At 36.8% G+C, this 23,962-nt stretch overlaps 1 protein-coding gene across 2 annotated transcripts in view; it reads left to right on the top strand.

Annotated features, from left to right (window-relative positions):
* The window catches only part of GSK3B (glycogen synthase kinase 3 beta), a 199,096-nt gene extending 175,530 nt beyond the window's left edge, over positions 1-23,566 (top strand). For both annotated transcript variants that reach the window (XM_004436530.3, XM_004436531.3), the window contains 2 exons: positions 11,689-11,787; positions 23,389-23,566. In XM_004436530.3, coding sequence (XP_004436587.1) covers positions 11,689-11,787; positions 23,389-23,456 — 167 coding nt within the window. In that variant the 3' untranslated portion in view covers positions 23,457-23,566. The remainder of the gene's footprint in view (positions 1-11,688; positions 11,788-23,388) is intronic.
* Positions 23,567-23,962: the final 396 nt, after the last annotated feature.

Genomic DNA, 23,962 nt, shown 5'->3' with positions numbered 1-23,962 from the left:
CGAAAGGGTTTTTTCAGTTAACTTGAATGTATTTAAAATTACATATTTCATAAATTTAATATAAATTTAGGAATTTTACTTTTTTACATCTTAAATTTCATGAAGCAATTTTATTTAAACTCTTTATATGCATATTTTCCATCTGTGTCTTTGTAATCAATAGAACTACTTTTTGAACCATCTGTCATAGTTTTTTTAGGTTACATCATCTAAATTTTTTGGTATGAGACACTTTTGAATCTATATGAGGCCACCATTGGAAATTGTACAAATACCCATTTACATAATGTGATAAATTTTTTTTTCTTTCTTTTTGTACTGGAGGTATATGTTTATTATCTGTACAATATAACTATTTACTGGATTGCTTTTTAAGTGGTCTCTAAAAGGCTTTTGTATACAGTGACATCCAGCAGTTGCAATTGTGGAGTCTCAACATCAGAAACTACTAAGTTAATGTTAAATTTCTTTGCCGCCTTTTTTTTTTTTTTTTTACCACTTCTGTCAGGTGACCTTAAAGTTTCCCAAACCAGCATTGATTGAGGTTTTTTTCACACCAAGTGTCTTCTCCAACGAGTACTTTGTTACTCAAAGTACTCAAATCAAAGAAGCCTCTTGTCAAGTGAGCGACTTGGTAGAAACCCAAATACATGATATTTATGATGGGCACATTTTGGAGAATAATTCTCCCTATATTCAGACATATTTGGTACACACTCTTCAGTGTATGTGTTCAGTGCACCTGTATGTGTTGTTCAAAATCAAGATACTACTTAAACCTTTTATTTGATCAGATGTAAAAATCTAGGATTCAGTTTCACTCTTCACATGTGCCATTTTTAAAGTAATTATATTTGATTCTCTAGTCACTAGCTAATAATTTTCTGTGATTACTAAAGAAAATAAAATTTAAAAACAACTAAATTTGTTATTCTATGAATTTCTAAGCTTTTTTAAAAATTGAGATAAAATTCTCATAGGATGAACCATTTTAAAGTAAATGATTCAATGGCATTTAGTATATTCACAGTGTTGTGCAGCTACCACCTCTATCACGTTCCAAAACATTTTCGTTGCTCCTGAGGAAAACTCCGTATCCATTAAGCAGTCAGTCCCCATTAACCCCCTCCTCCAACCGCTGACAGCCACCAATCTGCTTCCTGTCTCTGGATTTATTGAAACTGGATATTTCCTATAAATGGAATCATATAATATGTGACTTTTTGTGTCTGGCTTTTTTCACTTAGCATAACGTTTTAAAGGTTCATCTGTGTTGTAGCATGTGTCAGTACTTCCTTCCTTTTTATGGCTGAATAATACTCCACTGTACCGTGTCTTTATAAGTTCAAATATACCACATTTTGCTTATCCATTCATCTGTTGATGGACATTGGGTTTGTTTCTACCTTTTGGCTCTTGTGAATAGTGCTGCTATATGACCATTTGTGTACAAATATTTGAATACTTGTTTTCAATTCTTCTGGTTATTGCTGAGTTATATGGTAATTCTATGTTTAATTTTTTGAGGAACTGCCAAACTATTTTCTACAGTAGCTTGCACATTTTACATTCCCACTAACAATGTACAAGGGTTCTCATTTCTCCACATCCTCACCAATAATTATTTTCCTCTCTTTTTTTTTTTAATATCTATCCTAGTGAATGTGAAGTGGTATCTTATTGTGGTCCTAAGCTTATTACTATATAATGAATCAGGACCTGGTAAATGCTATTTACCTGTTCTCTAATAAATTATATTCATAATATAGATTAACATGAAAGTAAATTGACTTAGATTTTAGAATATGGTCTTGAAAATATTGGAAGGGGGCCGGCCCAGTGGCGCAAGTGGTTAAGTGCGCATGCTCTGCTGTGGCGTCCCAGGGTTCGCCGGTTCGGATCCCAGGCGCATACCGGCGCTCTGCTTGGCAAGCCATGCTGTGGCGGCGTCCCATATAAAGTGGAGTAAGATGGGCACGGATGTTAGCCCAGGGCCAGTCTTCCTCAGCAAAAATAAAAAGAGGAGGGTTGGCAGATGTTAGCACAGGGCTGATCTCACAAAAAAAAAAGAAAGAAAATATTGGAAAGACTTTTGTGAATGGGCAGTTTTCATACTGTTAACAAATAGGATAAAACTTGAATGTCCTTGGAAGCCTCCATAGTTGTTATGATACTTCAGCTTTGCACATGCCTTTTTAAAGAAAAGGCTCAAATTTTTTTTTTTATTTCTACAAACGAAATGATATATTTTAAAATCTCCTATTTTTGTTTCTTTTTTTTATTGCAGTAACATTGGTTTATAACATTATGTAAATTTCAGATATACATCATTATATTTCTATTTCTGTATAGATGACATCATGTTCACCACCCAAAGACTAATTACAATCCATCACCACAGACATGTGCCTAATCGTCCCTTTCACCCTCCTCCCTCTCCCCTTCCCCTCTGGTAACCACCAATCCAGTCGCTGTCTCTATGTGATTGTTGTTGTTTTTATCTTCTACTTATGAGTGAGATCATACGGTATTTGACTTTCTCCCTCTGACTTATTTCACTTAGCATAATACCCTCAATGTCCATCGGTGTTGTCACAAATGTCTGAATTTCATCGTTTCTTATGGCTGAGTAGTATTCCATTGTGTATATATACCACATCTTTTTTATCCATTCGTCCCTTGATGGACACCTAGGTTGCTTCCAAGTCTTGGCTATTGTGCATAATGCTGCAGTGAACATAGGGGTGCATTTATCTCTAAGCATTGGTGTTTTCATGTTCTTTGGATAAATACCCAGCAGTGGAATAGCTGGATCGTATGGTAGTTCTAGTCTTAATTTTTTGAGATATCTCCCTACTGTGTTCCATAGTGGCTGCACCAGTTTGCACTCCCACCAGCAGTGTATGAGCGTTCCCTTCTGTCCACATCCTCTGCAACACTTGTTGTTTCCTGTCTTGTTAATTATAACATTCTGACGAGAGTGACATGATATCTCGTAGTTTTGATTTGCATTTCCCTGATAGTTAATGATGTTGAACATCTTTTCATGTGCCTGTTGGCCATCTGCATATCTTCTTTGGAGAAATGTCTGTTCAGGTGAAAAGGCTCAATTTAAAGAAGAATAAATAATTTAGTTCAAACTTCATTCATACATATCTAATATTTGTGAGTTTTTTTAAAAGAATGAAGATTGTTTTATTTTGATATTTCAAATTGTTATATTTGCGCAGAATGTCAAATATAAGTATGGCTCTGTGTATGTCTGAGTGTGCGTATGTCTTTGAGGATTTGAAGAGTATGTGTATGTTCCGATGTGGTGTGTGTAGACACAGTGTGCAATCTCTGGGATGTGATTCTGTGGATATCAGTGAAAAGGATGTACACGAGTCTTTGTATCTATTCAAATGGACCTTGTAAATATATCCTTGAAATCATTTTTCATAAAACTAAATGTAGTAAGTCGAAAGTGCCATCATTTTAAGATATGGCCCTCCTTTTTTCAGTGTTAAAATACCCTCTCTGAAATGCCATTCTGAAACTAGGCTGTGATCACCTAGTAGTACTTTCTCCCTGTCCTTCTAGATCACTTGAACAGTATTTCTATATAAGCACAGCTGTCCAGGGAAGAGGTGTCATTTGATGTCATTCTGTTTGATCCTCTGTATTCTCATTTTGGAGCAGTGTTTCCAAATGGTGATCTTGTTTACTAAGGCAAACATGTAACTGCTGTGCAGATGCAGCTTTAAAGCACATACTGGTTAATAGCAATTAATGGATGATCAGAATAAAACAGTAATTCAAGAGGTTGAAGAAGGAGAACCAATCCCCCAATTGGTTGTATAGTTAGAGAGTCCAGAGATAGGAAACATTGGGGGTGGGGCATTAGTGAGGTTCTGCTGTAGGCAGAATAAAACCCTCCTCCATTCTCAACACATTTTCAGTACTACTTCCCCCAAATGAAATAAAGATAATTCCTGATCTACATATAGTAGCTACTTAATGAATGTTTGAGTGGGTGACACATGCCACTTTAACTGTTTTAATTAGTAAGGTAAACCTACCATACGAACAGAATCCTGAAGATTAAACACTCGAGTAAAATATAGTGTGGTATTAAAGTTTACAACAAAGCTAACTGCAATTTGACAGTTTTTACTGTGCCATGAGTAATTAGCCAAAACAGTAATTAAGTATTACTTTCATATAATCAAAACAAGTATTTCTGTGATCAACTAGAGGAAGAAGAGAGATGAACATATATATGGGGCAGAAAACTTTGAGATCCTTCTGACCTCCTAGATCCATAACTCAAGAGACTATCAGACCTCTTTGGGCATCGGTGTTCTAGGATCCCCTAACTGACAGTATTATCTGCATCCAAACATTAGAAACCAGGACACACCTTTGACACACGCCCTTCTCTCCCTTTCCTCTGGTCACTGGATCTCAAAGGTTGAACATAACTGAATCAGATCTTAAGAAGCAGGTAGAATCAGGAAATACCAACAGGGGTCAATATTTTCTTTATTTACCAATTCCTTGCCTATTCCAAGGCTGAAATACGTTGGGAAATAGGTTATTTTGTGTGTTTAAAGGTGAGTCTCCAAGTAACCCCACCACACACATCCCCAGTCCCAGTTACCTACCTAATTTGTATGAAATTTTACCAAGTAAAATTATTTTGGCAAGCATTGTCCCTCTGAGGACGTAGGACAGGATGGGGGTTGGTCAGGGATGAGTAAAGATTGTCAGTCATTTACATTAGAATGATTTAGTTTGAAGAGTTTACTACTCTACCACCTAGCTGGGTTATCTGAGAGAATGGTAGCGTTGTTGTGGGGAGATAAGGAGGAGTGGTAACTTACTGACTAGGCCAGAAGAAGGAGGAATTGCTTAAATGAAAGTTAAAATAGGATATTTGGGGCAGCCAGAGAGCAACATGCAAACTCAGGCAGACTCTGGGTGTTTTATGGTACGGGGCAAGAGTATGTGGACATGAGGAAAGCAGATGATGAAATAGAAAAGTGGTTTCAGAAAGCAAGTGAAAAAAAAGGACAGTAAAAAGATGAGTAAGAGAAAACAAAAGGAAATGGGAAAAGGATCAGAGAAAGAGATTTTTAAGAGTGTAGGAATGTGTTCCAGAATAGGAAGTGATGAAAACGGGATTGAGAACAAGTTGGGAATGGGCAACAAATGGAAGTGTTCTGGAAGCCCAGCTCATCAGAGGGTTATATACTTCTTCATTTGAGAGCAGTAGTCTACTTATTTATAAAATTTATTGTAATTCATTATTTATGATAATTAGGAGATTCCATGATCTTTGTTGCAATGAATTTTAAACTAATTTTCCTATTATAAAATAGTGATACACATAAATAAGGTCAGCCCATCTGCTTATCTGCCTTTCTGTGTCCTCGGCATTTTCTTCTGGTCTGCCTTATCCTCGGCTGCATCTAAAGGGGGCACAGTATTTCAACTACCTGAGGTGATGAAGTACCTTTCGACACTCTCAAATTACTATAAGTGCTGATTTGGAGCTTTTGGTTTTTAGACATATTATAATTTACAATAGCAGAGATAAATTTACATAAGATAGGAACTCTTGATTTATATGTAGGATATGAATCAAATCACAAAGTGAAACTTATAAACTACTCTTAATTTGTAGTGCCCCTAAATTTTTTTTAAACTAAACTGTAAACCTTTTACAGGGTATCCCTCTTTTCTGTTGTGTTCTTTTGAGTGAAAATGGCTATAAAAGGTCTTTATAAGACATGGACTTCAGGAAATTTGGGTATAAATAAGTGGATTATTCTGATTAATTAAAGAGAGGTGGAGCTGTTCATATTTATCAAAGGAATTGATGTCAAAGTTATTCTTTAATATTTTATAAATAATCTAGAAGCATACATTTTCTAGGTAAGCAAGCTGTACTCTTGTAGGTATTGAAATGCTAAACCAATGGAAAAACACTGCAAGGAGAGCTTGAGAAAAATTCATGAGTGTGCTAAAAAGGGCAAGGAGTAAGTTTTAGTTTAGGCATCTAGAGTACTAATGACCAATAATGTTGACTACATTCAAGATTTTAGGATCTAAATTATTGTTTATGAGAATTATTGTCATTTTCCCTGAGATTATTTGGTTCCTTCTGCTGCTTTGGCCAAACTACTGGGAAGAATGTAGAATGGTATAGGAACAAACAATCAAAAACTAATATCTTGACTTAAAGTTCTGTGTGTAGTTTGAACAGATACACTTCCAGGAAGACCAGAACACTGGTGGTATGTGATATATAATCACAGCAATAAAGATATGCAATGTTGCATATGGAAGGAGACAAGTCAGACCTAAAGTCTAGTTCCCAATCTCTAGTTGTAGACCTTGGCCAAGACACTGTGTCTGAGTTTCCTCACTTAAAAAAATTGGGGAGTTGGAGTAAAGAATATTCAAGTACACTACCAGCTTCAAAATTCTGATTATAAAAACGAATTGACTCGAGAAAGACAAAGAAAAAATGAGAAATAAAGCTAAAAACATAGACCACAATAGGGTAAGATATGTAAAATCGAGGTATAAATGGATACAGAAAAACTCAGACTGATTCCCCCAGAATTCAGAATATTAGCAGCATTATTTTTAAATGCCCCAAAAGATTATTTTTAGTTGAATAAAAACTCAGAGAAATGCTACATTTATTACGCTTCATCAAGAATGGAGTTCTGAGTATAAGATTTTTAGGTTATTAAAGCTTATTCTTTTTAATCACCAGAACTTTTAAAATACTAACATTTTGCTAGGTAACTTCTAAAATATATCACATTAACACATTCAGACATTTTTGGGTGACTGATATAAATTGTGATGCTCCCTCTAGGGCAGTTCCAAGGCGAAGTAATTGCAGGTTTGTGCAGCTATCATGTAGTCCTCACACGAAACATCGCCAGTATCACCAAGTAGCAGGAGTAAGCCTTATATTTATTTACTATTTGTCTGATCTTCTAATTAGTATTTGTTTAATTTTTTAGTAGTATTTGTTTAATTTTCTGAATGAGTATAGAATATATAGTCAGTGTTAGAATCTTCATCAGGGATTTTCTGGGCACTTTGAAATTGTTACTAGAGGAGAGAAGCAGTTATGATGGTGTTACTTGTTTATCTAAAAAAAAATATCCAAATAAGCAACATCAGAATTCAGTAATGTGTGAGATCAAGGTGTACCATTCTAGCATTGGAATTATTGCTCAAACAACTACACAAATGAAATGGGCGTGCCATTGTTAAATTGTTTAAACCTTTTTGTGAATGAAGGGAAATAGTTTAATTATACAGACAACCACTGGCAACTTTCATATATACATAAGAGGCCTGATGCACACATGAAGACCTCAAACCACTTGTAGAAGAAAAGGAAAGTCTGCCTCTTTCAGTGACTCCTTTCGGGGGATCTGCAGGTTTAACTCCTTCGAAGCTAACAAAGGAAGAACATTCCCTTCTCCCTGGTGACTGGTATCTTATTACATCACTGTTAAGAGTAGGTCTAGTCAACAGAGGGGTTGATTTCTTCTCTGGTTAACACATTGTTGCTGTTCTAAAATTTATCCTCGCCTTTCACACTACACTGTTTGAACACACGTATATGCCCTATTCCCCGCCCCCTGCCCCGTAGGAAAGTTTTTCACCTGCTCCTTCTTATCTTTAATTTTGAAAATCTTATATTTGGAAGAATAGAAACTTTAGATTAAGGAAAACTCCAGTCTTTGTCAGCTAGATTTAGCTTTTGTTTTGTTTTAGTTAAAAAGATTGCTTTATTAGGTGGTTAGTTATGGTTGAGTTTATTGTTTGTCTGTTCCTGGGAATTTTTCTTCCATAGTTTGCAGTATAAACAACAGTGCAGCAAATTTTAGTTACATGAATTTGGTTAACCTTTGGTTGATTGATATCTATCTTGATTTGTTTATTGATACCTATTTTTAAATTCATTTTGCTTTTCTTTAAATTATGCATTACAAGGTTTGATTGTGGAGCACATAATGTGATACACCATCAAAACATTCTTAATATTTTCTGATAAACTACTATGTGATTTTTTGATGAATAGTTTTCATGGCATCTGCACTTGGTTGAAGAAATCCTTGTCATGCATTAACTTTTCTAAAACCTTCTGGAACCTGTTGCCATGTTGTTTTGAACCATGTCTCTGCGGTAACACAGTCTCTGTCTTATCCTTCCTACCTCTTACTTTTCTAAAGCTAGCCCCACTTCAGTATTATGGACCTTCTTGTTCCCTTAATTATCGTCCTACTCTCAAGCCTACCACACATATTTAGTAAATAAATATTAGTTTACTTTTCGTTTTCAGTCTCTTCTACACACCTTATTCTCTGCCTTTAAGAATACTTGCACTCTCCCTGATCCTGAAAAATTCTGTTGCTTTGCTGTGTCTGCCCTCCAAGATGCCGTCCTTTTTTGCATTCTTTCACTGTAGTTTAAGTCCACACTCATTGCCTCAGTTTCCTTACTAACTTATTGCTATGGATAGACAGGGAGATTGGGAGTAGGTCGTAATTGTTGTGAGCAGAAAACACTTACAGCCATTTTGGACTAATTGTGACAGCCTCCATGGAAGTACCCATAGTCTGTCCCCACAAAAGGGACAGACTTGTAGTATAGAGAACAGGACTATAGCAAGAGTACAAGGAGGCTTTCTCATTCAGACAGGCAAAAGCTATAACAGTTAACAAGCTCTCCAAAGTAGAGAAGAGCTAGTAGATGGACAGCAGTGGACCCTAAGGAATGCCTATAATTAAGGAAGAGAAAGACAATGGGGTATAGAGGTTGGAGGGATGTAGAACTGTAAGTGATTGTCCAGTTTAAAATTCCTTGACTTTTAGGATGTTTGACTTAACAAAAGTTAACAAAAATCTCACCCCTCCCTTCCCCACAAAGGCCACTCACTGGCGACTCTAGGTTAAGAACCTGGTATTTTTAGTTGTTTTGTGGACTTTACTTACTCTCCCCTGTGTCTTTGGTTGTGGCAAAGTCTCCAAGATCTCAGAGCTTCTCCTTTTCTTGTCTCCTTATTTTCTTCATTTTCCCTTTTTATTCCTCTGTTAGTTACCCTCTCCCCCTTCCCAAGGCCAAGATGACTGTCTACTACCTAGGGAAAAAGGATTTTTTTTTTCAAGCTGTGCACCTCTGTGTGTGTGTGTGTGTGTGTGTGTGTGTGTGTACACATATCCTTACCCAGAATAAGACACAACTGGGCATGCAGATATGCAGAAAATAGGTGATCTGGTAAAAGAGAGTAAATGAATGGGAGGAAATGGGCAGCTTGGGCCATAAGTAAAATGACCACAAACTACTGTTATTCAATTTATTTTAAAGATTACTAGCTTTGTCAAAATGTCTTACATTAAAATCTCTGGTTATCTTTTCCTTTTTTAGATTTTCTTGTAGGTGTGGGGCACTTGTGCATAGAGATCTTTTAATTTAAAAGTGCCTCTATTCTGAATAGGTTGAATGCCTTTTTTGCCAGCTTGTTTGTGCACTTGTCTTTCTATTTTCTATTTCTGTTGATCAGACAAAGATAGTTTTCTTTTTCTCCCTCTATCTTGGGACCTAACTTACTGTTTTATACTCAGTATTGTTAGATGGAAGGGGGTGTGGGTAGGTAGATAAATGGTTGGATTTTTAAAAAGCGGTTCTATTTTAGCAGATTTTAATCTTAATTGGGATGGTAAATTTGATTTTCTTTTAGGTTAATGAGGAGTAACTACCACATCCTGCATTAATTTTTATTCTAGAACGATAAAATCATCAGTCAACGGCAACTGGGCTTCTCTTGCTTTCCTAGGTATAAGATTGTAGGTTAAAATTGGACTTACCAGAAGGAAAACCACGTAGGATCTTCCTGTTCCTCAGTGAGAAGCAAAACAGCTACTAAAGCTGATTATGAGAAAATAGCACCTCTTTGAACCTGATCATTAGGGCAGTGGTTTTCCAACTGTCTATTTGATGAGCTGACCTAAGTCTTCTCATTTAAGGGGAAAAGATAATGAGTAGTTTTCTCTCAGTTTTAAGCTTTTCCTCCCATTCATTTTTCATATATCTTGGCATCAGCTTGTTTCTTTTTACCACAATCTGGTATCATTTAGTACAACATTTAGATATGTAGGTACCAAGTTGAGTAAGTCAATATTAGCAGGGACTTCGCACCAGAAAACATTTTTAAACTACTACATTAAAACACTGTTTCCCTTGCTAGAGCTGGAGGGAGGGACAAATGGGGAGTGACTGCTTAAAGGTTTCCTTTTGGCATGATTAAAATGTTTTGAAACTAGATAGAGGTGATGGACAACATTGTGAATATACTAGATGCCACTAGATTGTACACCTTAAAATGGTTAATTTTAAGTTATGTGAATTTTACTTTAATTTTTTAAAAAGCCGCTATTTTCTAACTTTTTTTATTCCACGCCACATCTGTGAATTGTCAAAATATATGCTGTAGCTCAGAGGATAACATCTTCCTGTAGCCAGTGTGGTCATATAATTATTCCTTCAACTTGCAACACTTATTACAGTGAAAATGAACACTTAATGTACAAGCTTGTGTATGTACAATATTACTGAGTTAAAAAACAAAATAGAGTGAATACTTTTTTTTTTTTTTTTTTGCTGAGGAAGACTCACTCTGAGCTAACATCTGTTCCCAGTCTTCCTCTATTTTGTGTGTGGGTTGCCACCACAGCATGGTCCCCTGCAAGTGGTGTAGGTCCACGCCTGGGAAGTGAACCTGGGCCGCCAAAGCAGAGTGCTCCAAACTTAACCACTGGGCCGCAGGGCTGGCCCCAGGACATTTCTTTTTTTAAATAAAAGCAATGAGACTTTAAACAGATGTTTGTTCTATCCTGTTTCCACTAGTGTTTGGATAGATCTTATCTGTCATTGGCTCACAAACAATTGGGTGGGTTGGTTTATGCATGCATACACATACAGACACACAGACTATAGTCATATTCTCTTTTCTATGACACCATCACCCTCAATTCCTGTAATCAAATATTGTCAGAGTAGTATGGGAAAACCTAGTGTATTTACGTTAATGAAAGATGGAAATGTATCTTATTAGTATGCTTATTCTCAAACTTTCAGCCAATATCTTTCCCCAAGATATCTTTAGTTCTCAGACATATTCTAATTTTAGCAGATGGTGCCTTTGTTATGTATCACATTTCTGTGGGCTTTCTCTATGAGTTGATTACTAGCTCATTGATTTAGCTAGTAGGTTTAACAGATGTAGGTTTAGCATGTCTTTTTTTTTCTGTTAAACCAGTGGTTTTTTTTGTTTTTTTTTTGTGAGGAAGATCAGCCCTGAGCTAACATCTATGCCAATCCTCCTCTTTTTGCTGAGGAAGACTGGCCCTGAGCTAACATCCGTGCCGATCTTCTTCCACTTTATGTGAGACACCGCCACAGCATGGCCTGACAAGCGGTGCATCGGTGCGCGCCCAGAATCCGAACCCAGGCCGCCAGCAGTGGAGCACACGCACTTAACCGCTACGCCAGGGGGCCGGCCCCTAAACCAGTGTTTTAATGGAGTATCTTATGTTTATTGTTACCAGTAAAGTAGTTTCACATACAAAGTTAAGAGTGGGCTCTAACATATGTGTCTTACCTTTTCTCTAGAACTGTCGAGTAATCCACCTCTAGCTACCATCCTTATTCCTCCTCATGCTCGGATTCAAGCAGCTGCTTCAACCCCTACAAATGCCACAGCAGCCTCAGGTGAGAACACATGAATCTCTTCCATAAAAACATATTCTGTTTTTTAAAAAAGACATGATTACCTCCATTTTATTTCATTTGATGCATGTGAACATTTAATACCTTCCAAATATCAAAAACATAGCACAGCCAAGTGAATAAATGTGAATAAAATGTTGCTTTATTTCCAAAAAGCACAAAACAAAAGGACCTCATAAATACTTTATATGTAAGGTGTAAATATCTTATTATAGTGTTAAATTCTCTCACCTGAGTTTTTATTTTAGAGGTCATACTTTCCATATAATTTCTTGATTAATATATATCAAATGAGATGTTTATAGCAGAAAGCAATCTGTACAAATGTAATATTATTGAAGATAATTCATGTTAGTTCCATCATCCTGAATGTAAATTATATTAGTATACTAGCGAGGCAAATTTTCAACAAGTATAAAATATAGATTGGTATAGTTTAATCATTTCAAAGGGCTAAAACTGCAATGCAGATACATTTAACTAAGATTCAGATCAGAATGTGACTAGATCTTGTCTACCAAAAAAAAAAAAAATGCCCACATGGTATCCCAGGTTACAGCTCAGGTTGTAATCAGCTCTGGCTGATTTTTATGTTGCTTTGCTACGGGTTACAGCAGTTAGCAGTTACCAAAAAAAAAATATTTCATTGCTACGTGTATATTCTTATAGCTATTGAAATCAGATTTCAACATAAATATGGAAACTGACATTGGACTTTGATCCTGAGAGTTTACTTCAAAGTTGAAGTAAATCAGGGTATAAGGAATTTAATAGAGGAATAGTAGGCTGAGGGTGGAGCTAGAATTAATTTAGAGAAATGCGTGCCTTGAGTATTTTAATAGTTGCCAAAGAGGATTTCAGATATTGCTCTGAGCTTCCTAGTGGCTAAAGTAAACAAAGAAATGTTATTTGTTAAAATTTCCCATTGTTCATTAGATAAAAAGCCCACTGGTGGCTTAGGAGAAGCAAAGTGTTTCTGGCCCTGCTGTTTGAGAAGTCTTTCTCCCTGAGGGCCTCAGATTTGGTACATCAGAGAGAGAGTAAATGAAGTTCTTGTCACTATCCCAACAATAATTGTAATAGTGAGTTTATGTGGATATTTTAAGTGCCCATCAGTGTAAGCCAAAGGTATAACATCACAATATAGTTAAAGGAAAATAGTTTTCTTCAGGGCTAAAGTAGTGAGGGCCAAGTGTGTCACCAAACATACCTCAGGAAATGCTGATCTAGATGAAGGGGTCGACTGTATGACATTAGAGGCTCCTGTATGTATATATGTGTATATATATTTTAAATAAGAAGTTGACAATTACATTCTTTAATAAGACCTTAAAATATACATACTCCCTGTTGTCTCTCTTAGGTTCAGTTTTCTTATTCATAAGTCAGGAATAGTAAATACCCACTGCATAGAGTTGTGAGAAGGAAGATATAAAGTGTACAGAGTGCTTAGCCAGTGTTGTGTTCAGAGTTCAGATAGTGACTGCAGGTGAGCTGAGTAAGCCCTGCTGACAGCATTGCTGTGTATAACAAGAGCCATCAGAGTTCATACTTTTTAGTTCACTAATCTTAGGAATCTTAGGAATCTTAACTTTAAGTACATCTAATAGAAGAAAAAAAGCTACCATGTACAGAGATAGGAATAAGAATAATTATATAATAACAAAAAGGAGAACCAATCTGATCTAAATGATCAACACTAGGAAATTGTTTCAATACATTATAGAATCTCCATTTTTATTTAACCATAAAAAAACAATTGTAATGAAGCTTGTAGACATTTGTGGAACTGTCTTAATTTATGTGGAGAAAATCCAAAAATCTTACCATGTTGGTAATTGTGCCAACAATGTGGATAGGGACTAGACAGAGGTATACAAAAATTAAAACAGTTGTTTTAAATTAATGGGTACAGATGTTGATTTTTTTTTTTTTCCTCAAAAAATTTCACATTCTTTTTAAATTGTTTTTAAAATACCTCAGTAGCTGGGAGCATTATAGTTGATCGTGGCTCTGATTGACATGAAAAACTGTTGAAAATTACACGTACTACTCTCAGTCCATAAAGTATAATTTCTCATTTTGATTTTTATTATATATAAATTCTGATTTTCTCCACACCCCCAATAGATCCTCTCATTCACTTCATTTGGAAGACCATTTATCTAGACCATCTAGAATAATAAATCTTGAGAAGTTGTAATTTTACTAGTCACATATCAACCACTTTAGAGATCATCTGGTCCAATGCTAGATGAGTTAAGTGTGAAATGTGGTAGGGAATTTCAACTAGAGCAGTTTTCTCTCTTCATCTGTTTTGTACATCAGTCTTCTGGGTAAGATTTCTTTCAGTGCAATGGGTCTGCTATTAAAACCAATTTGAAAACCACTGATTTCAGTTCACCTCTCTTATTGTCTGTTGAGAACTAGTCATCTATCCTAAGCTTATGTATATTCAGTAACTGCAAGAATGAGCACATTCCATCTTTGTATCACTCTCTTAGAAGGTTTATCCTTTTTTCACTCTGAAATTTGTCCCCCTATACCTTCTTCCATTCAGTGATCCTACTCTGGGGTTATATAGAACCAACCCAATCCTTAACATGCAAAAGTCATTCAAATTGTAATGATGGCTAACAAGCCCTCCATACTACTGAAGATTTTAAATCCTAACCCTGAATATATTCTAAAGTGTCAGGGTTTTAGGTTTTCTATACAATTATATATCATCTGCACATTTCATAAACAGATCAATTTTTTGCCTTTATCCAAGCAACTAATAAAATATATCAAGGACAAGCCAGGGCCTACTAGACGTTTTTTTGCCATTACTGAAATTACTGATAAAATAAATTAATGAGACTGGGCAAGGCTTACTAGAGATTATTCTGGTGGCAATTCTGAGTGATCATTCTGAGTGATTGGTTACCCCTCTTGTAGTTTGCTTAGCTGCAGACCAACCTTGCAATAGTCATTTATGTAATAATGTTATGAAAAACTTTGTAAAATGCTTTGCTGTTGTCAAGAAAACTTTCAGATTTTTTCCGTCAATAAAGTAACTCTATCAAAGATGGAAATTTAACTTTTTTTTTTTTAAGACTTAGGAAATTTCTAGTGCCTAAATATTTGTAAACTGTGAATTTCTGTAATCCATTTTAGAATTTGTTTATTGGACTATAGATTCTGGATTTAAAGACATTTAAAATGTGTAGATTGCCCTCACCTTCCTTGGGCTGCATTTTGTTTATTAGGATTTTTGTTATATCCTTTCCAGGTTGAAAACCCTTCTAACAGAAAAGGGAATCATAATAGGAGTTGGACAAGGTCTGTCTTCTCTGTCTTTTTACCTGGTCAGGGGGCTTAACTTTTCGTGATCTTGCTTTGAAAACCTTTTGCTGTTACCCTATTTAAACCAAATCTGGCCTATTCTTACAGGTTCACATTGTTATTTTCTATTCTTCCTTAGATATGTGCCCTTCTTCTAGAAGTTATATGTTTTTTAAATTATGAGCTCATCAGAGAAAACCCTGTTAGTTGGTTTCTTTGGTTCATTTCTGTTTACTAGGCATTGAGATTATTTACAATCGCTTGGTCAGAATTTTGTTTTTTATAATTTTCTATTTCTTGTCAATTATTAGCCCCTTTTGAAGACAATCATACCTATTTGTCCTCTGAACTTTTTGAAATCCATTTTGCTAAAGTCATGGTTCAGATTTAGCCAGGGCCGGCGACCCCCTTTCCTTACTAGTACAGTTATTTTTACCCCAGAATTCCTATCATCTTCTGCATCACCAGCCAATTCTTTCTAGTTGGGCGGAATTAAACCCAGAATAATTTCTCCCATTGTTTATTTGTTTCCACTGATTTTGAGAGATAAAATGTTAAATTAGGTCAGTGTATCAAATGCTTATTTTCCAAAATGACAGTTACCATCCCTTCGTCCTCTCCCTAAGTACTATTATCCTTTGTCTCTGCCACTTTTACAGTGTGCATTGGGAAAGCTGTATCCATCTCCTGTCTAGTTTTATGCCCTCAAGTGTTCTTTTTCCTAACCTTGTCCTTTGTGTTTTCTCTTTATCTTTAACCCAAATGTATGTGGAATTTCATAAAAGTATACAACTTAAAAAAAAAAAACACAGGAATTTTTCTCTATTGAAGATGTAATATATAGTTATTTTAAAAAATAAAAATTTCCCATATTCTCACTTCCAAAGGTAAACAAAAGTAACATTATTTTATGTTTTAGTCTATTTATGAATGGACAGAGAGACATACTTTTTTTTTTAACGGGCTTATGCTATTTGGGGGATGGGACTTTATGACTATATAGTATTCTAAGCCTGTACTATAATTTATTTAACTTAATTCCTTGTTCTTGGACATTTGGGTTGTATCTCAGTTTTTAGAAGTAGAATTGCCAAGTCAAAAGATATGAAGAATTTTTAAGTTTTTGATACATATTGTCAAATTGCCTTCCAGAAAGCTTGTCCCAGTCTACAATGCCCATTGGCAGTGCACATATTTTTCTGTTTCTCCATTACCTTAACATTAGCCAGCCCAGATTAGGGAAGAGGTGCAGCATGCCTGTGCACACATGCAAATTTTTAGACATTGCCAACTTTGTAGCCAGAGAATGTGGGTGTCTTTTTTAGGAACAGTGCTATACCCATTTCCTCCTATTGGCTCTGTGTTTGCAGTAATAAACTTCCATCCACATATGCCAGTTTAACAAATTCACTGACACCAATGAGGTTGTATCTACCCTGTTTTAGGGTTTCAAGTTCACTTGGCGAGTTTGTATATAGATACCTAAAGTCAAACCTGCTTAGTCATTATTTTCACCAGAGCAGTGCTAAGTATCACTTCTAGGGAACTGTTTCTTTTTATGCAAAACATTTTCTCTTCTATTAAGTCAAAATTTTTACCTGGGTTTTCCCCCCTTCTCCAAAAGTAAAGTAAAATCTTCTTGAATAAATTGGCGAATGTCCTGTCAGACACTCTTCCGAGTGTTCTTCTAATGTTCCTCAGTTCCTTGCTTGAAGTCACCTGCTTATAGTCGTATGTCTTCTCTTATTCTTTATTCCTAAATTAGGTCTTTTAACTTAAAAGATGAAAATCCTTCCTGTGTCCCCATGGCCTTCAGTTCCCTACCTTGAACACCCCACCCTCTTAATTAAAATGTGCTCTGCCCCTGAGCTCAGAGCAGCTAAGATCTCTCTGCTGCTGGCAGATCAAATGTAAACAGTCTTGTTGACAAGCCCTCCAGGTTTGCTGGTGGATTGGTTGGCTCACTGGCATCTGAATTTCAGTTCTGTTTTTGAAATGACTGAAGCCACCTTGATGTCTTGTACCACACCTTGTCCTTAAAATAACATGAAAAGAGAGGTGATGATGCTCTGCTGAGGAGGATTTCTTTTCCCCTCCCTCTCCCTCATTATTACACATGCAAAATTGTCAAAATCATAGTAGACATTATAAAGAGAAAAATGAAAATTGAGTCCTTCTCTGTATAGGTGATACTTTGATTTCATGAGTGTAGATTATGATTTCAGTTTAAATATAAGCTTGGGGTGTACCTTTGATTCTCTGAGTCATGGTCTTATTTGTTCATGTGTCAGTTAATATTAATATCCAAGACATATTTTTATAGTAGAGGCATTTTCACTTGGAACAGCTTGAATCAGAATATCCTGAGTTAGCTACACAGTATAAATAACATATCCCAGGCTGCCAAAATTTTATCTTTTAGAGGAGTTGACCTGTCATGAGACATTTCTGACTATTATAGAAAGAGGATAGCTGGTGAATAGAAACACATAAAATGGGCTTAGGAGAGCATAATTAAGGAAATAAAAATATACTTAAAGTTTCCAAATATAAAGTACATGTAAAACACAAAAAAGATTTGATGTCTGAAATATGCTCTTTTATTAATATGTCAATAATAGAAATATTAAAAATATAATGATTTTATAGCTTTTGAGAACTTGAAATGTGTTTAGGGTAAATAAGGAACTAAATTTTTATTTTTATTTAATTTCAAGTAAATTTAAATAGCCATGTGTAGCTAGCGGCCACGTTATTAGAGAGTGCAGACAGAACATTTCCATCATTGCTGCTGGGCCGGATAGTGAACACGTGTATCAGTTAGAAGCCTTTAACTTTTATAGACCCGTATTTCTGGAATACTGATTCATGGTGGCAGAGCCTTTGGAGCCCCAGCTCCTAGGTTTTCCTGTCCTTTCCTCCCACTTGGTTTCCTTATTTTCTATTCTCTTTTTATTTAAACTCTTTGGCAACAGTTTAAATGTGGGACCCTGCATTCATTCTCCTTCCCGTTCTCATTTGCACATTTGATCAGACACATTTGAAGGGAGAATGGACAGGATACTTGCTGATGCATTAGATGTAGGGGGTCGGGAAAGTGAAGAATCAAGGTTGAGAACTTTTGGTTTATGACCTGAGCAACTAGGTGGGGCAGTTTGCTCAATATTGAGACAGCTGCCCATCAAATCCATGACTCAGTTATCTAGCGACTCTTACAGATCTCTGAGAATCTGGAAAAAAACTATGGATCTTCTCCTAGAAAAGTGTATTCATATCACATATGGAATTTTGCACATAAAAATTTGCTTGAGGACAAAAATCACAGCCTCATGGACTCTTTTGGGAACTTGATCCCTTAGGGCTTCACCCTTGGCTTCACTGTGGGATTGCCCAACTTGTCGTTTTTACTTCTGAAGTCACACAGAATAAAATTGGTTTCAATAAATCCACGCACAAATTCCCTTTCTCATATCCAGTACAAAAACCGTAGACCCATAGACTCTTCTCAGAATTAGGGAAAAAACAATTGATCATCTGATGCAGTCTTCCTTGTCTTATATAGTGTGTTGGGAGCATACCTAATTTTGTAGAGGGAGTTGGTCAGTGGTGCTCTCTCGGGCTTGTGAGCATAAACCCTAACTGGCATTTAAGTTCTTTAACATGTATGTATGTATTAGCTATCTATTGCTACACGTCAAGATACCCCCAAATTTAGCAGCTTAAAACAAGTAAACATTTATTATCTCACACAGTTTCTGTGGGTCAGGAATTCAGAAGCAGCCTAGCTGGATCAGGTTCTATGTCAGGGTCTCTCCTGAGGTTATAGTCAGAATGTCAGCCAGGGCTGCAGACATCAAGTCTTGCCTGGGGCTGAAAGATCTGCTTCCAGGATGGCTCATTCACGTGATTAGCAGATCTGTGCTGGCTGTATGCAGGAGGTCTCAGTTCCTCACCATGTGTACCTCTCCATCATGCTACTTGAGTGTCTCACATTGTGGCAGCTGGCTTCCCCTAGACCAAGTGATCCAAGAAAGAGGACAAGGTGGGTGGAAGCCACAGTGTCTTTTATGTCCTAACCTTGGAAGTCACCATTATTTCTGCAATATTCAACCCTCTTCGCTGGGGGAAGGGACTATATTAGAGCAGGGTCACCAAGAGGCATGACTGATTGGGGCCATCTTGGAAGGTGGCTACCACAGTGTATAAGAATGGTCTTATACCTTCCTCCCCCGAAGCTGATTATTCTCTCCATTCCCCCTCAAGTCCATCCTTGGTTTGCTTGTTTTGTAGCAGCATCAGAAGGGTGATAATGGGCATCAGCTTCTAGGAAACTTGGAAGTCAGTGAAATATCAGCTCCATAGTTGTTTCTAAAAGACTTGTATCTCTGTATACCCCATATAGACTGTTTGAAAATTAGAAAATAAAATAACTAAATGTACTTTTAATTCTTATCATAGATTCACTGATCTATTTTAATGTAGTAACCCTTTTAAGATAATAAAAATAGGCTTCTAGAAATCACAGTGGATTATGTAGGGGTTAGGTCTGAATGAAAGTCCCCTTAAGCTCTTTTCTTCCTTTGCTAGGAAATCTTTTCTGCTGTCCCCTACTGCTCATGAAGGTCATCATTCCTTTTCTCTGCTCCCTCTGTGCTCAGCTCTCCCACGTGTTAGCTCTGCGACCTTGGGCACATTACTTAATCTCTTTGTGCCTCTATTTTCCCATTTGTAAAATGAGGGCAATAATTGTGCCAATTTCTTGGAGTTGCTGGGGGAGCTGAATGACGTGCTTGCAATGTACTTAGTGTGATGTCTGGCACATTGGTAAACACTCAGATGTTAACTGCTGCCACTGATATTTATTGTGGTAGTGATGGTGGCTATTGTAGTCACACTAAACTATAAATGTATGTATTTTTAGTTGTCTCTTTCACCTTTCCATTTATTGAACAATTACTATAAGCCAAGTACTATGCTAAGCACTTCATAGGCCTTATTTCATAGGTAGGTGGTATTATCACCATTTTACAGATGAGGAAATTGAGGGGTAGGGACGTTAAATAACTTGTTCCAAAATCACACAGCTATTAAGTTGTACACCTAGGTCTCAGACTCAATAAAGGTTGTGGAATTGGATTAGATTTAAGAAAGATGTATCAGTATCTTTCTGATATATCATATATCAGTGTGAATTTCAGAGGAACATCTCAAGACTAGCTACTTGAGACTGTACAGTCAGTCTTTGATTATTCGTCATTGGATTGGATGCTTTATAATCAAAAGATCTGAGCATATCCTTTAAACCCTAATGCCAGGAAACATTACTTTTACCAACACAAATGTAAAGGGGGGAATGCAGGAGAATCAAAATGAGCTTTGTTGCTTTTAAAGAGTTATTGTTTGAATGTTTGAGAAGAAAAGCTATAGAAATTACAGTAAACATCCAAATCTACTGACAATTTATCAGAATTTTAAATTAATGAACATTTTTATTATAGAAGTCTCATGTTAATTCAGTTGTGTAAAATAAGCTTACAGAATTGACGGTGGGAGCAGAATACTCATGTACCAAGAAGAACTGACGAAATGTAGCTTTGTTCAGTCAGTGGGCTGGGCGGTCCGTGGAGCTCCTATTGAGTTTGTAGAACGCACGGTTTTTTTGTTTTGCTTTTCTCCTCCCTGTCCTTTGTCTCCCTCTGAAAAACAGAGGAACTCTGTTTTTCTTGGCAAGGAAATTTGATTTTAAGTGGAGTTCATTGCCCTAGGCAAAGGTTTTTTTTTTTTTGATGAATGAGTACAGTGCTATGACTTTTGGTATCAAGGATATTTGTAATCAAAATAAGTGGCTGTTAAAATTTTACTCATAAGTGATTTGGAAATAATTCAGAGAAAAAATATGAGATCATTAAATTACAAACCTGAGGAATAGGAGTGCCTTTTCAAATTTTATTGTTCAGAAGGTGAATTCGTTTCTGGTTATATGCCCACTTAAAAGCTTGTGCTTTTTATTATGGTCATACAGGCAGCCTTGAATTTATCCAAGGAAAGGGAGACTAGTTTAGGGCATGTCCTAAGCTCACAGGTAATAGCCAGTGAAAGGACATCTGCAGATAGTAGCTCAAGAGGATTTCGCCAAAGAGCAAATGAACATCATGGGCTAGGTACCACATCCTTGAGCTCTGGTGGATGTTGCCAATGTAGCTGATGGCTGCCATGGCCAGAGCTGCTAACAGTGCTGGAATGTGTGCTGATGTCATTGTCAAGCAGATCAATTCCTGATGATTGGTGACTCTCTTAAGTCCTGGGGAAGACCAGAATGTGACAGTTTTACCTGTCGTCTTCACATGCTGAAGATGAGAGCAAAGTGCTGTTTGATGATGATCGTGCAAGGTGCTGAGTGTCATCCAAAGCACAGGAAATGCTACAGTGAGCTTGGATTTGTGAGGAACATTATAATTCTGAGATAGCTCTAGGGCCTTTCAGGCTTTCTCTGGACTGTTGTTTTTAATGCAGCCTGTGCCTAAATTAGGAAAAAGAATGTTTTTCTTGAGAAAGGTTTACGGGAACCTGTGGCCTGGACAGGAATTGATGTTAGGTGATATTGATGCACAGAATTTGGATGATCGTTGAGAGTAAAACTCCTGCTAAAGAGGGCCTATCCAAGAAAAACTAGGGGTCGTGAATGAAGCATTAGACACAGTTACTTACTGATTATTGGAAAAGGCTGCTTATCTGCCTTTGGAGAATAGATTCTATGTCATCTCCTCTCTCCTGCCACCTGTCCATGTGCCATACCGATGAGTGAATAGGACTCCATGCCATGGTCAATATGAATCTCATGCATGGACCCTGATGCATAATGTATACACTTATTTGCATGAAAACAGGATTAGAAGCAGCTGCAAGTGTTTTGAAGAAAATTAAATGAATTGACCATAACCATTCAAATTCAGAGATATAAACATTTCTTCCTCAAAGTCTGAGTTAAATGTGTGTAAGGGTAAATTGTTTTGAGGGCAGGATAATCAGGAATTTAGAAAAGAAGTGAAATTTTTATAGAGTGGCCATTAAAATGATAAACTGAATAGCTAATCCTTGTTAAAGAGTTCCTTTGTGTCCTTGGGGTCTTTTGTTTCTCACTCTAATGAAAAAATTCAAAGTAGAAAGATCCAAGGATCACATGTTGCATTCAACAATGACATTGTTTACTCTACACATGATAGGACATGGGAGAGCTACAGTCTCCATAGAGATGAAACTTGTGGGTCTGTTTTTTGGTGTTGCCAGCCTTGATGGCCAAGGGTGGTGTGACTTCTAGGGAGATGGCTTTTGGAAGTTGCCCATCCCAGTCAAGCTACCTCTCTTCTTGCTCAGGGCTTAGTGTGAAGTGTTGGGGAGAAAATTTGCCCAGCAGTATATTCCCAGTCACTTGTGATGGCTGGGATGACAGAGATGCAACTTGACTAACCACTGAAACGGCAGTCCGTTGCCTACCCAAGATGGAGAGCCAATCTGGACACAAATGCCCACTTAAACGTTAGTGGATGCTGTGAAATAATAATGGACCTTAAAAAGGGGGTGGGAGGGTTAAAGTTGGTTGTCAAGTCATACATATTTCCAAAGGATTAGGCAAAATAAGCTCAGTGCCAAGATATTTGACTGTAAGATGCTTTATTGAATTGAATAAGTGAATTTGTACTACAGTAGTTATTTCTTTTTTGCTGATTGTCTTCCATTTCTATGAATAATGAAGAGGGACTGTACTTAGAAAGCAAGCAATGAATTTGATTTATGCCTAATGCTTCTGCCTATCAACACTGACCCATATTACTTTCACTGCCCCACCCATTTCACCCACTTAAGCAAATGGCATATTGTAACATGGCTCAGAATTTTTAGCAAGTTTTCCCAGCTGTGCATTGTTCATTTATTTTCAAGTGAGCTAGACTCCAACTGAGTATTCATGCACAGCTAAGCCCAGCTATAGCAAGAGCTTTGACAGAAATGGTGTCTGGCTCCGAGTCTGTAATTTATTCAAAGACACTCTCTTCCCTGCACCAAGACCAGATCAAGGTGTGGACTTAGTTCTAAGCAGAAAGAAATTCAGATTTCATAGTATTGGCCATACTTAAAACAACATTCTAGATACAGCTTGAAAGACCACACAGCTCACAGTTCACAGTTGAGACAGTGTACTTTTCTCTTTGGGGTTTTAGAGCATTGCTCATACTCTCTCTTGGGGCTTTTGATTTGCAGATGCTAATGCTGGAGACCGTGGACAGACCAATAACGCTGCTTCTGCATCAGCTTCCAACTCCACCTGAGCAAGTCCCGAGCAGCCAGCTGCACAGGAGAAACCACCAGTTACTTGAGTGTCACTCAGCAACACTGGTCACGTTTGGAAAGAAAATTAAAAAGAGAAAAAAAACCTGTTCATTTTAGTGTTCAATTTTTTTATTATTGTTGTTGTTCTTATTTAACCTTGTAAAATATCTATAAATACAAACCAATCTCATTGTATTCTCACTTTGAGGGAGATCCAGGGGGTGGGAGGGCTTGTGGGGAGGGAAGCGGAGCACTAGAACACACAATCTCTCTCCCACGACAATCTTTTTTTTATCAGAAGTCTGCTGTTGTATACTTTAAAAACAGGACTCCTGCTTCATGCCCCTTCCACAAAATAAGAAAACTTTGTTCTGTGCTGAAGGTTTTTTGAACTTGTTTTCTTTTAAAGTCAAGTGTAAGACTTTGGTATAGTGCACAGCTTGAAATTGGTTGGGAGCTTTTAGCAGGTGTAACTCAGTGGGGACTTAGTGTCACTTGTAAAATT

Source organism: Ceratotherium simum, chromosome 15 (assembly GCF_057802395.1).
Source record: "Ceratotherium simum simum isolate JZ-2026a chromosome 15, ASM5780239v1, whole genome shotgun sequence".
Taxonomy (NCBI): Eukaryota; Metazoa; Chordata; class Mammalia; order Perissodactyla; family Rhinocerotidae; genus Ceratotherium; species Ceratotherium simum.
The sequence above is the reverse complement of the archived record's forward strand: the minus strand, read 5'-3'. Positions and strand labels throughout refer to the sequence as shown.